General features: G+C 48.8%; 1 protein-coding gene across 6 annotated transcripts in view; it reads right to left on the reverse strand.

Moving 5' to 3' along the window:
- Positions 1 to 16,328, reverse strand: part of LOC119375490 (tissue factor pathway inhibitor 2) — a 35,712-nt gene that overhangs the window by 8,944 nt on the left and 10,440 nt on the right. For 3 of the 6 annotated variants that reach the window (XR_005180361.2, XR_005180360.2, XR_005180359.2), the window contains exons 2-4: positions 14,371 to 14,556; positions 11,243 to 11,422; positions 7,513 to 7,635 (exon numbers count right to left, since the gene is read on the reverse strand). Coding sequence is in view for 2 of the 6 variants with exons in the window: in XM_037645669.2 (XP_037501597.1) it covers positions 11,243 to 11,422; positions 14,371 to 14,556 (366 nt within the window). In the remaining 4 variants the exon portion in view is untranslated. Of the gene's footprint in view, positions 1 to 2,698; positions 2,722 to 7,512; positions 7,636 to 11,242; positions 11,423 to 14,370; positions 14,557 to 16,328 lie in introns of those variants that run through there. The other 3 variants (XR_005180362.1, XM_037645669.2, XM_037645670.2) reach the window with 3 other exon arrangements.

The following is a 16,328-nucleotide window of genomic DNA, read 5'->3' on the forward strand; positions in this document are numbered from 1 at the left end:
TTTCAAACAGCTCTAAAAATGGACAACTATGTCCATCTAGAGGAAAACATATCAAGCAAACGCAGCAAACGCTAGATAATGTGCTGCCATCTGTGAAGCCTTGTGAGAAATATGTCTCGACGTTTCATGGCATCCGAGAGGGCCGGCGCGCGGCGTATATCTTGGAGGCCATGCGACTCTTGCTTTAGATCGAAAGCCTGTAAAATTCGCGCGCGTGTGTGCGCGTGTGTGTGTAACAATACACATTAATAAGTATGCACTTAGTGGTTGAAGTGCGCACTAGGGGCTGGATTTCGCTATCGCGTTCAACTCTTAAAGGCGAAGCTTAAGGGTCCCCCAATTTTTTGTAATAAAAATCAGTTGGAAGTCTGCGCTTGTCCTCGTCGTTTGTATGTGTACCGTGTAAAATTTTTGCGCTGAGCAGCTTAATATTTGAATACCAACTAGCCCAATCCCACACTTTACTTCAGTTCGAACTACACCGCCTTAGGTGCCTTTCTGTCTTTGTTACAAGAAAACACAGCAAAAAATTATGGAGGCCTTGCCCTGTAGGGAAAATAGGAGCAAGCGAAACCTTGCGTCTGCGTGCCTGACGTACTACGTTGCTTGCATTTCCTTTCTTTCTTTCTTTCTTTCTTTCTTTCTTTCTTTCTTTCTTTCGCATTGCACAGTGCGCCCACGTTATGCTTTCCCTTGTCCATATGAGGAATCGGACCATCATCCACATGCTTGGCAGCGCAACGCTTCAGTTGCTACCGGTAACAACAACGGCAATGCATTCATAACCAGGCAACAATGAAATGTGGTAACGTGAAAGGGCATACCAACTCCATGAAAGATCACACTGACATATCCGAAACGGCCTCTCGCCGACAAGCACACAGTAGACAAAGCATCAATTATTGGAAAACGGCCCATACAAACACGCATGTGGCCGGCGTACCTTCGAGGACCGCGTTTCTGTAGGCTCGCCGTGTTTTTCGCGTTCTATACCATCGCCACCGCCACCAAAATCTCTAACTCAAAACGAGTTTCGCTTGAATATGTTGTATATTTTCGTGTGACGTCTACTAACCTATGCAAGTGTACATCTTCAGCCAAGATTGATTATGCGCCTGACTCAACCCATTTAAAACCAATAATAATGATATCTGGGGTTTAACGTCCCAAAACCACGATATTATTATGAGAGACGCCGTAGTGGAGGCCTGCGGAAATTTCGACCACCTGGGTTTCTTTAACGTGCACCTAAATCTAAGTACACGGGCCTCAAACATTTTCGCCTCCATCGAAAATGCAGCCGCCGCGGCCGGGATTCGATCCAGCGACCTTCGGGTCAGTAGTCGAGCGCCATAACCACTAGACCACCGTGGCGGGGCCCATTAAAAACCAGCATTACTTTACCAATAAATAGTGCACAATACAACAAGGCAAGTAAGAAAATGCTAAGATCCGTCGCAGTGAGTTGCAGGTCAGAATGGGCATGCAAATTGTCCACGTAAGCACAAGCGCTTCTATTCTGAAATGCCGATACGAGACTGCTCTGTGTTTCAAAACTTCATCACAAAACAAACGTAGACCTACCGTGTGTGCTAGGGGCGCAGCACAACAGAACTAGCAGGCAGACCAATAGTTTCATGGCGTTGTTCTCCAATTTTAACAGGACCGCTGCGCCTTTCTTACTGCTCGAACGCTATAACAGCGTGCATTGTCCTTCTTCAATAATGGGAGCGTTAGGTATTCGTATTGCTCCAGGGGTGACGTTGCTTTGTTTCTCTCCGCAGCACGAACGCTAGAACACTCGCAAGGACTCCAGGTGTGGGTGTGCAACGAGCTCGGTAGGTGCAATTGATGCTCTCTAACGAATGCGCAATGGTGGACAACGGCCTTTTGTAGCGTAGTTACAAGCAAAACCATTAGGATTTTTCAGGAAGGCGAGCTTCAATTGACGCTTTAGTTTGAGAAACCCGTTTGAATTTCATCACAGCTTACACTCGTTTTGCATCGCAAAGCTGCCAAGAACTCCAAGCGGAGTGCGTAATATCTTGCGCGATCACTCGACGATGGCTAGCAGCATCAGAGCTTGAATGATGTTGTCTTTACCTCATCGCCTTGAGCTGAGCAAGCTGCCTTATCGGCGTGTGCGTTGCTTGCCTATCACGTTGCAGTGACATGGCATCTACTGAAATGTCACGTGGGGTCCTTTCTAGCACGAAGTATGGATGAGGTACCTGATTTGAAATACGGTTTCTTCGTTATTGTCCATGCCACAAGGCTAATACCAGGGACAGTAGGGCGGCCTTTGAGTCGCTGAATACCTACCACCGTTGTGGTTGTTCGTGATTGACTACTCAAAGTATAGTGTCAAGAGCTGCGCGTTCCGCAGCCGTCGACGTCGTCGGGTAGTCTGTCTTAAAACTGGCGGCAATAGCTCTCGCTGGGACAACCCTAAGGAACAGTGGACTATTGGCGAGCCGTCAGTATAATCATGCACATGGTCGACATACCTCTCGTGCAAAAGAAACAGGGAGGAGGATACAACGTTTATTAATGAGAAGAAGAAAGAAAAATAAATAAAAATAAAAGCTGTTTCAGAACAGGTGGTGAGAGCTGAGACTTTTTTTAGCACGATTGCGTTAAAGAGCTCATTTCACAGAAATTCCGGTGTAGGCGTCCTTGACTGTGAGCGAAAAATCCTCATCTTGTCCGTGATAAAATAATCTTGAAAGATGCAAATAAAGTAAAGAATAAACATCTTCGTGTTTCGAGTGAGAATCAAACGCGGGCCGTCTGCGTGGCAAGCACGCGTTCTACCACAAGGCCACGTTATTTCGCGAAACTCCTTCGAAAAAAAAAAGCACTACACGAATAATTGAGAAAGATGCAAAAAAGTCGCAGTTTCGCCGCAACACCGAAGCAATGAATGCGATAGCACAAACTGGAATGTAACGGGGTGAACGGAAAGCAGCTCGAAGTTTGCAGGGCGTCGCTCAAGCGCAAACGTCGCACGAAACGAACACACACAGGACGAGCGCGAACTATCAAGTGTCACAGCTCGACACTTAAAGCGCGCTGCTCAAGCATAAAGAAGGACGCACGAAACGAACGAACAGGTATACACAGGACGAGCGCGAACTAACAACTGTCACAGTTATTTCATTCTGTTTGAACAACGCGCTACTTTCACAAATGCGGCCGCTGCAACGAGCGAAGTGATCTTCGTACGCTCTGTAACGTCAGCGGGGTGAAAGCAGAAGACATACAAACCACCCCACAGAGGAGATAAGCGCGCGCGCAGGCGACCACGCGCTGTAGGGCAAAGTGCACCGGCGAGGCAGGAGGCGCGAGGGCATCGCAACGAGCGGGGCGACGACCTTTAAAGCGCCCCCCTCGCGCACTTCGCGCCATCTCACTGGTGACCAAGGAAGCACGCTGAAGTAAATGGTATATATAAGTAGCTCGCCGTTAGTATGCTGAAAGACGTACAGCTCGTGGCCTATCCGGCTAACGCCGCGGGTTGCGCAGCGAGAGGTCGCCCGTTCGATTCCTCGATTCAGAAAAAAATTTTCTGAATTACTTTCCTTTGTGGCTTTTACACATCTATCTATCTATCTATCTATCTATCTATCTATCTATCTATACATACGTATTCAAGACATGACGGCAACGGCGACGGCAAAAAAAACGCCAGGCCTGCGCTGAAACCGCAGCACAGTCACAGCGAAAGCTGGAAGAGCGGCGTTTCTAAAGCAGCGTTGTAAGCTCTCTTGGGGCTACTAATGCAAGCACCCACCACGCCATAAATACAAGCAAGCTACCCACTACGCCATAAATCACAATTTTTGTGAAGTTCGGAAGCACCTACTAAGCCATCATCCGTCATTCTGCGGAGAAGCGAGGCACCAGCTACACGTCTGTAAGCATTATGTGCACTTTGTTGACGCGACGACTGATGACGATGAAGAATTGTGGCTCAACCCATTTGTAATGGGTTGGAAGCTTTAAACGGCCCACCAGCTTTGTAATTTGCATTAGGTGACGCCCGGTCGCTATGTCCCTATCCCGCCATGCTGTATAACATACGTTGAGGTGGGAGAGAGAGGTGGGGGAGGGGGGGCGAAGAACTTTACTGCGACCCCGAGGAAATGGATCATGCGCTTATGGGCTCCCTTGGCAACTAATACAAGTGCACTTGCGAGGAACCCACTATGCTATAAATCATTGTAATTTTTGAGATGTAGGAAAGCAGGCATTATGCTACTTTTCGTCATTCTACGGAGAGCCGTGGTAGGTGCTAAACGCATGTAAGCCATTATGCGCACTTTGTTGATGCTGTGCCTGATGACGATGAAGAATTATGGCGGAGCCCTTTGTAATGGGTTGGTAGCATTCAACAACCTTCTCGTTGCGCAATTCGCATTGTGTGACGCCTGATTACAGGATTAGCGTTGTGCGACGCTTGGTGTTTATTTTACTCTTCCACCCCGCTTATTGCATATGTTAATGTGGTTCCTTCCCGACATGAAGCCTGTATAGGACCTTTTTGCAAAGCAGTTTCAAGCACAAAGAAAAAAAAAACTGGCATGGCTCAGAGGTTGAATACTGGGCTCCCACGCAGAGGACCCAGGTTCGAACCTCGTTATATCCTGGAATTTTTTCTTATTTCGTTTTTTTTTCTTATTTCGAGCGATAGTGGTTACGGACACCAGCGGCGGCGGCGGACAACTACGGCGCCAAAAACGGCCGGTGAAATGGTCTCATAACAGCTTTCGCTGTAAATACAGGGGAGAGTGTCCATATAATTGCTATAGCAATTAAAATAAATCGCAAAAATGTTCGTGTTCGAGTGCGAATCGAACCTAGGTCGTCTGCGTGGCAAGCACGTGTTCTACCACAAAGGCACGCTATTCTGTTTTTATTCTTGATTACAGGGAAGGAAACCGGTGCACTTAGACTGATATTATCCCTTGAAACTGCTTCGGAAAAAAACAACTATATGAATGTCATATAGTGGAAGGAGTCTCCTTAACGCATGTGATATTGCGTGGCAGAAGCGTAAAATCGCGTCAGGATCCTTTCCACATGGTGTGGGCATGCCCCCCAAACCCAGCGTTCCCGCCACTTCACGCCCCTTCCCCCCCCCCCCTACCCGAGAGAGCTGGGAGGCTGCCCTGCTCGGTTGCTCGACCCAGAGGACCAGCGTGCCCTAGTGGCCCGAGCGCGTGCTGCAGCGGGCGCCACAGGGGTCCCGGAATAGGGATTCCTCCTAGATTTTGTAAGGGGCCGGCTCTTAAGGCTGTGCCCAACTCTCTCCTGTCATCTTAGTCAATAAAGTTTACCACCACCACCACAACCAGGCGTCAAAGCATGTGATTGGCGCAACGAGTGGGTGTTTTAAAGGCACACCCATTACAAAGTGCTCAGACATATTTAATCATCATCATCAGTAAAAGCATGAACACAGCGAGCGGCTGCGTAGGTTCGCGTGTTGCCTTACGGACGCGTAGTGGGCCCTTCGCTGATTCGCTAAAGGAGTAATTATGGTGTAGTGGGCACTTAACAACTGCACTTGCAGTAGGCATTGTAGGATACCTTGAAACGGCCAATATTGCGCGCACAGCCGTTCGTTACCTTACGACATGGTTGAGGCATGCACCGAGAATCAAAACCTGGCTAGCAATTGAGAAGGTGACGCGCAGGGGCCCGATTAAGCTGTCGCGTTCTACTCTTGAAGCCGAAGCTAAGGCGTCCTCCAAGTTTTTTTGTTATTCTACGCCATACAATAGCCTCCTATCGTAATACCTCCTTCTTTCTCGTTCTTTCCCTTTTCCCCTTACCCCCGTGAGGAGTAGCAGGATAGAAACCTGCTTTCAAAGCCGTCCTCTCCTCCTTCTTGTCATTGAACAACTTCTTGTTCTTCTTCCCGTTACGCTAATGTGCACTACAGGGCTAGTGAAACACGAGAAATCGATGTAGATGCGGAGCTGAAGCCTGACAGGAGGTTGCGGGAATAGTTCGACATCGTTGCACGGTAAGACGCTTGTGGTGTTTCTGAAGTTACTCTTGCAAGGTGGTGGCCATGGGATGGGGAAAAATGTCCGATGGGAATGTCCGATGGGATCTCTCAAGGCTTCCACTGCAATGTGCATTTTTATCGATTGGTCCCGGGCGATGGCAATAATTGGCCCTGTTGGCGCACATTTTGACAAACCAAGGCAAACTCTGAGCGCCTGAGCTTGTGCAGCCTGCATAGCGCACAGATTTCTCTTGCAAGTTAGTCATTACGGGCAAACTATTTCTTAAAAAACCGAGAAAAAGTGCGCCGCGCAGTTCCAGCATTGGGAAATGTCTAAGAAAACTACACATTTTTCATGTAGCGATCTACTATAATCAACGTGGTCAACGAAAAGTAAGTCATGTGAATCTAGGAAACTGCAATGCTGCAATATTAGTGAGATATTAAATGTCGTAGAAAACTCTCGTGTTGCACTGAAGAACTTTGGGCGGTGTTCTCAAATACGCTGAGGCGACATGTTGGCGGGATGTAGCGAACGAAATGTACTCCCGCTGAGCAGCAGAAACAGCACTCAGGTTCTCGGCACCAGGTGTCTCAGAGCAGTCGAATGACCAGGACTGCTTGCAGTGCTTCGAGAGCTCCCCACCTCTGTGGTGTACTAATAACAACTTCTGGTGCAACGGTGCGATTATGACGCAAACCGTAGTAGAGGGCTCCGAAAATTTCGTCCACCTTACGGTGAGCCTAAATCTAAGTACAGATGCCTCGAGCATTTCGCCTCCTTCGAAATGCGGCTGGATTCGAACCCGCGACTTTCGGGCCAGCAGCCGAGCACCGTAACCACTGCACAACCATGGTGGCTCCTCTGTGGTGTGCTAGAGGAAGGATGAAGAAAAGAGTCTGTTCTTGCAGCTTGAAGTATCGCGTCGTTCCGTTCGTCTGTCATGCTGCGGTATGGCACGCATGGGTGAAAGGGGTGAAAACACGGCAGTGTTTTTGCCCAGAAGACTCATTGCGTTCTTGGAGGCAAAGCACCACTCTGACTTCGCAGCTGAGCATGTCGAGCAATGAGCGACGATGTCATTCATTTGGCTTTTGCTCGTCGCCGTTGAGAGCAAAGGCACAACACTTCAATCGCGTATACGTTGGCATTCTAACCTATCTTGTGCAAGTCAAGCGCGTGTCGTTGCCGTAGCCATAGTGCTGAGGTGACTTTGGTGATAACTTGCTTGCAATCACAACAACTCACTAAGCAATAGGGACAACAACAAAACGAAACAACTGAGGCTTGTACAATGGAAAGGGCTTCACGATATTCAGTCTGCCTCTACGCATGAGCACGTAAACTTCATGCTTTCTTTCCTGCCTAATTACATGAACTAATTATTTATTACAAACGAAGCAACATTAAGGGTAACCACCTCGACGCGATGTCGGTATTCTTCATACGGTAACGCTGTGTGTGCTCCACACTTTTGTAAAACAACGCTATCCACCTGCTTAGTCTGGCCCTAGTCCTCGGTGTTTTCCTTCCAACTGGTCTGTGTGCCGTTTCTGATTTTTCTTCGTGTTTGGTATCGTATGATGAGGCAGGCCACAGACCGCGTGTTCATGCCTATCTGAAATAGGAGGAAGTTGGGACGACTTTGAAAACAGTGCATCACACCAACAAATTTAGAAATCAATGTCAACGCAATGCTGACAGCACTCGAGGGTGTATTCAACAGGCTGTACAATATATCTTTTTTATTGCGACCGCAATTATACAATTATATGGACATTCTAGGCCGTGCCGTTCGATATATATATATATATATATATATATATATATATATATATATATATATATATATATATATATATATATATATATATATACCCACAAAGAAAAAGCATTCACAGCATATCCACTGGGTGAATGATGATGAGTGGGGCGAAGCTCCGGAGAGAATCATCGGTAACCCGTGAATACTCCGAGCGAAAGTGAAAGCGCGCCAACAGCGAGCCGATTTTATTACAACGGTCCCCCTAGCGTACGTCGCCACACCAAATCAAACGATTGCCTTCCACCAACCATAGAGTTTCCTAAAATGACCTAGAGGGAACTCTGGCGCTGCGATCGTTCAGCCACCATGGGAATGACGGGTAGTACACGGATTTGCCTTCGTACTAGTCTTCGTGCTTGTGGGCTTCGAACGCACTTGTGGCTTTGTTTATTGCTACGTTTTGGTTTTCTTTCGGATAAAAGAATGGATCGTTGTGAACTTCGTGACCAGATTTGAATCGGTGAGCCTAAAGAAGTTAAAAGTGGTGAAGTGAAACTGCTGATTTTTGCTGAACTTCGTTTTGCGACAAAGCGGATGCAGGCGACGCGGAGCCAGACGGAGCCAAAAGAACGAAGTTTAGACAAATCCGTGTACTACCCATGATTCCCATGCTGGCTGAAGCGCGATGCATTGCAGGTCCCATAGACACTAGCGCCAGGGTTCCCTCTAGTAAGTATTGTAGGACTCTATGCCACCAACGACACGCGCCATATTTGAATCTTCCGTGAATTCTGCCCAGTACATCATCAACGACGTGAGATCGGGCGCGTTGATACTAAAGGGTCGATGAGAGTCATGGCTACTTGCAGCTCACTTTAATTTTACACGTACGCTGCGAATTTTTATTGCTTAATCACGCACAGGAGAAATCTCACACACGCACTACCTTGGAGGTGAAAATCCAGTGCCTATATATACGGGGTGGTCAGTGAACGGTTGTGCAGCGCGAGCAGTCGGTCTTTTCAATCAAGCAACTCGCTAGCAGACGCTGTCTGCGTCGGCCTCGCGAGACGAGAGAAGGGGGGGGGGGGGACTAGAGCACGCAACTGCAACGCAGCGAGCGCGGAGCGTCGGCGTCGCGAGGCGAGAGAGGGGGGGGGGGGCTAGAGCACGCATCTGCAACGCAGCGAGCGCTTCCGCGCCATCTAGGGATCTTTCTGAGAACTAGAGGTGGCCACGACAGCGCCATCTTAAGAACACTCCAAGAACTAGAGGTGGATACCTGCTACTACATACTACAGAGGAGGGACAGACCCACACCCAAAGGAGCTTCGCCCCTAAAATAGTCGAGAAGGAAATTTTTCAGAAGCGCGCGACGCGGTAAATCACTCAGCCGCGGACGCATACATCCTCTAGCATAAACGGCGAGATATTTATATAACCATTTACCGTTGGCGGTACGCAGATCTCTGAGGTTCTCCAGCGTGGCAGAGGCTTGTTCACTATCACCCGCTAGATGGGGGTGGCAAAGGGCGCGCTAGGGCGTCGCTCCGCCCGTCTTTCACTGAAGCGGCACTGCGCACACCCTGCTCCGTGCTTTGACCTACAGGGCGTGGTGGTCTGTGCTCACGTGCTCATCTCTTGAGTGGGGAGCTTTGTACTATCGCGCTCAGTATGAGCTACGTCACGCGAGCGCGTGGCTAAGCGCTCTGCAAGGATGTACAGCGGCGCCGATTACACCGCCCTTTCGAGTTATCGGGGGAGAGTTTGGCTGCTCTTGCGAGGGCGCATCGCCCCCACTTGCTTGCTTTCACCCTCGAAGTTATCATTTTCGAAGCTGATAATACGTCGCGCTCGCAGGGACAGCCAAACTCTCTCCTGATAACTCGAAAATATGCCATAATCGGCGCCATGTACAACATTGCAGAGCACTCGGCCACGCGCTCACGTGATGTAGCTCATACTGAGAGCGATAGTACACGCGCGTTCATCGCAAAGTTCGCTTTGAAGCCATCGACCACGCGAAGGTCACTTCGCTCGCTGTAGCGGCCGTACTTCAAAAAAGAGTGAGGTGCTAGCCTTTATTTTCGCTTTTGCGGTGAAACTCACTTTTTTGCAAGGAACATCACAGACGTTCAGTCTAGAGGCCGATCTTGATTATTTCATTAGTAATTAGTAAAGCATACTAATGATCCTGTAGAAAGTGAAGTATATAACAGCCGAACGTTTCTAGCATGAATAGAAAAATACGAAATACAGAAAAGAAGTGCTATTTCAAAACTTTTTCGGCGCTAACTGTACCGATATGTAGGAATAACAAGAAGCCCACGAAGAAGCGAAGGCCATAAAAGTTCAGATTTAATTCCGGATTTAATTACATAAGTAACACTATAAGTAACACTACAGAGAACGCGCTGCATTACACGAGAACTAATGGAAATAGCTTGGATATCTTCGGCAAGCAAAATGCGTCGTAAAAGCCTGTTGTAGGACGCGCTCTGTGATTCACTAAGAAAAAGAGTTACTTGAACCATGGCCTCCGCGATTAGCTCCGGCAACGGCGCGTCTCCGGAGCTACTCGCCGAGGCCACGCTTGAACAGTTATTGAACAACGCAGTTTGCCTCTCTTTCAAATTAAAAGGAGAACAATCATCACCAAAAAAGAACTGTCGACCAGCTGACATATCAAAGATTATCATCGGTTTGAACATGAATAATAATTTAGATTCCCTAGATGGTTCGAATAAGATTCGCATAAGTAGGATTTCGATTCGCACAGTAAGATATTGCCCTAGGTGAACAAGGTTAATCCGAAAATCCTCACTGGGTGCCTGATATTCATATATTCGTTTTTGCGCCGAAACTTGAGAATGTCGTTCAACTAAATCTTGGCAATGTTTTCGTTCTGCTTTCTCCCGCGTTGGCTCGTCGGCCTTTGTGAATTTCCTGTACAGATTTTCAGACGCACTAGCCATTTCCTCCACCGTCGGCAGCGGACGCACATCATACGATGTTTGCGTGTCTTCGGAAAGATAGTTCCTGGTGCTGTGTTTGCGGTGCGCAAGCATTTCGCGAGCGGTCGATATAGATTCCGAAGATGCACTTAATAACGATGTCTATATGGTTACCTCTAGGAAGGTTGGTTTATGACTGAGTCATTTTATTTCTCATATACTGTTGTATATATGGATAATTGTCCGGTAGCAAATATCAAGGTCAGGCACCTGTATTGGGCTTTGTGCACTATGGATCGCGGTGCCTAAAGAAGCCCCCCCCCCCCACACACACGCACGCACATACACATACACACACGCACGCATCTAAGAGAGTTTATCAAAGGATATACTTCAATGGTCTGGAAGTGTGCTCAGAGCGAAAACGAAGTTGCTGGGGTAAAATTTGAGAACTCATTGTTTATGTGTGCGAATTTCTGCACAATAACGAAAAAAAAAAAACTTACCACTGCATCTGTGCGTGCACGTTTTGCAGGAAGGAAAGGCATTCGAGTTTGTGCCGCATATTTTGGCACCAAGATTTTTACAGAAACCAGTTTCGGAATCGAAGACCCACGTTCTATTAAGCGCTGAGCAAGGGCCTGGTTTCGGCGTGAGGCTGCACACGAGTTTTCTGTATGATGGGACTGAAAAATATAGTGTTATACAACATGTTTAATTTCAAAAAGAACGTAAGGGTGTAAAAAGACGCATAAATAGAGTCATAACAATAACATATAAATGAAAGAAGGGCAAAGCCCCACTGTGTGCACTTCCACTACACAGGTGCGCATCCACCACATAGGAACCACCCCTCACGCTTCGTGAGAAAGCACATCCTGCGGAAAGCATACGCTGCTGTGAACAGCTCGATCAAATCTGGCAGACGTGCGCGGCAAGGAAAATTTAGAAGTGGAGCGCGAAGTTGCTATTCCGTCAGGCGCCCTCTTTTCGTATAGAGGCCTGTGTCCACTCTCTTCGGAGCTGCCGGCGCCTGCTACATGACGTCGAAAATGAGATAGCCTGCTGTTGGCCAACAGCCGACATAAATCAAGAGCGGCGTTTGAATCAGATATGCTTCTTGCCACGGGATGCCGCCACGTTCCGACACCGCTCTCCATAATCTGCTAATACTATTCGCGAATAATTTGAGTCAATACGCCACCTAGCGGAGAGAGCGCGAAACAGGCTATTGAGGTGAATCTAGCGGGTGATATTCACTTTCGTACGTGCGGTAGCGGTTCTTGCGGATGTATTCGTCGTCAGCAAATAAAAAAAAATGCGTTGCGAAGCAGTTTGCCCGCGTTTCGATATGCACATCAGTGAGGCGGAAAGGCTGGCATATTTTTTCACGAGTTTCCGTTATTTTGAGTGAACCGTGAAGAACGGCGTAAATAAGGAACCTGCGCACCAGCAAAGTTACTCCGACGATGGCTGTTTGTACTCGGCACTTCAGCAACAAGTATTACACCACTGTGCTATAAAAAGTTTGTTACACTCTTCGAACAGCATCAACAAATCCTAAGGATAACATAGCTCGAATTATTCGGTATCTTTTCGTGGGAACGTCACGAAGCGATACAAGCTGCGAGAGACGCCGTAGCGGAGGGCTCCGGATAATCTCGACCAGCTGGGGTTCTGAAATTGCACAGTGCGCATGCATCTAGCATTTCATTCCCTCAAAATGCGACTGCCACAGCTGGGGTCGACACCGCCTCTTTCGCGTCAGCATCCGAGCACCGTAACCACTGTGCCAGAGCGGCGAGCGAAATCGAAATCTTCGTAGTGTTGATGTCAGCGTGCTTGATGCGTGGCGTCAAGGCAGGCCCGAGATGCTTGCTATATTATGACGTATAGTAGCTTTGAGCCTTGCTCTTTAGCTGCTGCGCACTCGATTTTCTTGATTTGTGGGCACGCCTAAGTTGTATAGCCCAGCCTAATGTAGAAACTTTGGTATAGCTTGCCTCACGTCTCAATACGGTTCAGGCAACCGGAAAGGGCCAATTTACACCTACCTACAACGATACACTGCTGTAACAGCAGGTACGCAGAAGAATTTGCGGGCACCACAATTCCGCTCACGTATGCGGATCAGCTGACGCTCACACGCACAAACAGACAAATCAATAAGGCTCTGCGCATTGCAACAAATGGTGAACAAGGTTCCTGCGATCACTTCGTCAGTAGTTAATAGTCATTGTTTCTCTCCACCTCTTCTTGTACACGAAACGCTATTTCGCTCGGTTTACCATCACCACCTCGTTCTTTGGATTTGAACACATTTATACAAGGACGTGACGACGTAACCGGCTGACAAAGTCGTTGCAAAATGCTGACGTGTCGCCGTGATGCTCTAGGCAATCAGCATTTGATAAAAGATGCCCAGCGGTAACTACCGAGTGCATTAGCCCACCTACCTCCCAAACAGTGCCGAACAATTTGCCTGTCTTGCTCATTGACGTGGCCCGTGACAGCGCAGCAGCACTTACATAGCAGTACAAATGAGAATGGCTCATAGGCGTTTGCACTTCGCTAAAAAGCCAGCAGTGCAGGAGGATTGGCCATCGGAGATCACAGGCTCAACAAAAACACTTCACAGCTGCACTGGGATTTCTTGTGGCTCCGAATTCACGGCAGACGTTTACACGAACAGCGCAACAATATTTATTTTATCATCAACGTTGCCCTTTGCGACAATCAAAATGAGGTACTCGGCACCAAGTACGCTCTCACCTTCGACAAAACACAACGTTTTCACACCGCAATCTGGGAAACACGGTATTTCCCGCAGCAACAATCCGCACATGGACCTCCTTGCCGCCGCCATCTTTGCCAATGTCGCCTAACTTTGCAGCACCCCCAGGATTTCGTTTTAGGTGCGAATATAGTGACCCATCAAAAAAAACTAGGAGGGAGCGTCACGTGACAATCTTGAAGCCCAGCCATTTTTCTTCCATGCTAGCCATTAAAAAAATCAAACAGGGGCATGCTGGGAATTGTGACCAGAGCATGGAGCATGAGGGAGGAGTGGCGTCGGAGGAGATTGGCTTGTGGACTCTAGGCGCGCTCCCTGCTATTTTTCCCCTCCACGTAGACACCACACTAGCACCCACAGGAATCACAACGGGAAAGAGCGATACCGTTTCTTCACGCTTGCTCAAGCCCATGGCGCGCGCTGACCTAACTTCTTTCCCTCGGGCCAACATCCCTCCCTGTGTAGCTTCAAGCGTGCTTGACGGGACGACCGAAGAAAGTGCTTAAAGTGCGCGGCAAACTTTTGCAACGCCGCTCGTTCTTTGCGAAGTCGGCAAATTTTTGCGGCAATAAACTCGGATACGGAGGTCATTCGATGATTATTTGGAAAAGTGGTTCAGGAACCCCTACCAAAGAAGCGCCTTTGCTTTTACGGAGCATGATTCGGTTTGCGGGCTATGTGACGCCAACATGTCGCACCTGCGTATGATTTGAATCCTACCTGAGGAGTGCAGGTGGCGCCCTAAACACTGCTGTCGCTGCTAGTAAGTGCTTCGCACTTTCGGTAAAACTATCAGTAATTTTATAGAGTATGAAAAAGAGCCGGTACCGCAGTACTCACGTAAGCATATACGCTGACAGGCTGCCTCTGAAACAAACGTGCTATGATTTGTTGAACTGCAAGCGTCGGAAGTGAATAACTTGCACACCCTTGTTACAGCATCAATACCCCAAGATTGTGCGTGTTCTCTGCATGTGCGGACAGCTTGTGGTGTCAGGCAGTGCTTTAGGATGATGTATTTGATACCTGCAGCATACAGAATGCAGGAAAAAGTGCTTGAAACAATTTCAAGGGTGATACACACTTCAAATTACATACATTGCAGTAAATGCACGATTGATATTTGCAGCCTAGATAATATTGCCACATGCGCTCCTTTCTTTCTATGCTTTATGTTTACGCCCCCTTACACTCGTTACTAGTGCATTGCGCAAACCGCACCAGAATGCCTGAGAACTTTCCAGAGAACATTAGGATGATCGATTAGACTTGTGCGCGGAAACGCGAACAGCCGAGTCTTTTCTGAAATTAACGCGGTCACCAGCGATAAGGCTGGAATGTTCGATGTCGCATGCATAAATGCCGACGCGCATTAGCGCTGAGCAGTTTATCGACGGCCGACGCTCTGTTCGCCGCTATCAGTGTACAGCGTGTATTGCTGCACACTGATAGCTGTTTTTATTTCCCGGCCACAAGTTCGGCCAAATAAACAGTTTCATCTTGAACACGTCGACTGCCCTCTTCGTCGACGTCACGACCACGTGACACCTGGTGGAGGTGCTGCTCGTTCATGTACCGGACGCCCTCGCCAAGCCGTGAACCCAGCCCACGTCGCGAAGAAAACACCGACACCATCAGCGACAGTCGAGCCAGCCGCAGACTGAAAGGACTACCCCCCCCCCCCCAATACTGACCCCTACCGGACAAGCCAAAAGCCACGGCGATGAAGACAACAAACACAATGACGGCCGCAGTGTCCCCTTCAACTATAGTGATGCAGCCGTCCAAGGAGCCGCCGAAATTACGTGGTTCACCATGTGAAGACCCCGAGACCTGGCTGGAGACGTTTGAAAGGGTCTCGACATTTAACAACTGGAACTCCGACGACAAGCTGCGCCACGTGTACTTTTACCTGGAAGACGCAGCAAGGACCTTGTACGAGAATCAGGAGTCCGCACTCCGTACCTGGGACCTCTTCCGCGGCAATGTTTTGGCGACGTTCACGAGCGTCGTCCGAAAAGAAAGCGCCACGGCCTTGTTGGATACACGGGCGCAGCACCCGAACGAAAACGTGGCCATCTTCACGGAAGAAATGAACCGACTGTTTCGCCACGCTGACCCCAACATGTTCGAGGAGAAGAAAGTCCGCTTTCTCATGCGAGGAGTCAAGGAAGAACTGTTCGCTGGGCTGATGCGTAACCCACCCAAGACTGTCCAGGAATTCCTGACGGAAGCAACAGCGATCGAGAAGGTGCTGGAAATGCGTACGAGGCAGTATAACCGGCCGCATTCCTACAACGATGTATGAGGAGGTTCAGGCGCTGCAATCTGATGACCGGCGTGACACCATCAGAGCGATCGTGCGGGAGGAGCTGCGTAAACTGTTGCCCTCCGCCCAGCGTCAAGCGAACCCTATCGCCCACGTCGTACGCCAGGAAATCCAGCAAATTTTGGGAGCACCTGAACCAACGCAGCCTATCGAGCCACCTCGACGGCCGTTCCAGCAAATCAGGTTGGACTTACTGGTGCCGTTCCCAACGTCCAATACCGGAAACAGATAGTCGTAGCTACCGACTACGTCACCCGCTGCGCCGTGAAAAGGGCCCTGCCAAGAGGCAGTGCCGCCTAGGTAGCGAAGTTCTTCGTTGAGAACACCATCCTGCGTCATGGCGCCCCAGAGGTCCTCATCACCAACAGACGTACGGCGTTTACTGCTGACCTAACTCAGGCGATACTGAGATACAGCCAAACAAGCCACCGCCGGACCACAGCGTACCACCCACAGACCAATGGCCTCA

The sequence above is a fragment of the Rhipicephalus sanguineus genome, chromosome 11 (genome assembly GCF_013339695.2).
Source record: "Rhipicephalus sanguineus isolate Rsan-2018 chromosome 11, BIME_Rsan_1.4, whole genome shotgun sequence".
Taxonomy (NCBI): Eukaryota; Metazoa; Arthropoda; class Arachnida; order Ixodida; family Ixodidae; genus Rhipicephalus; species Rhipicephalus sanguineus.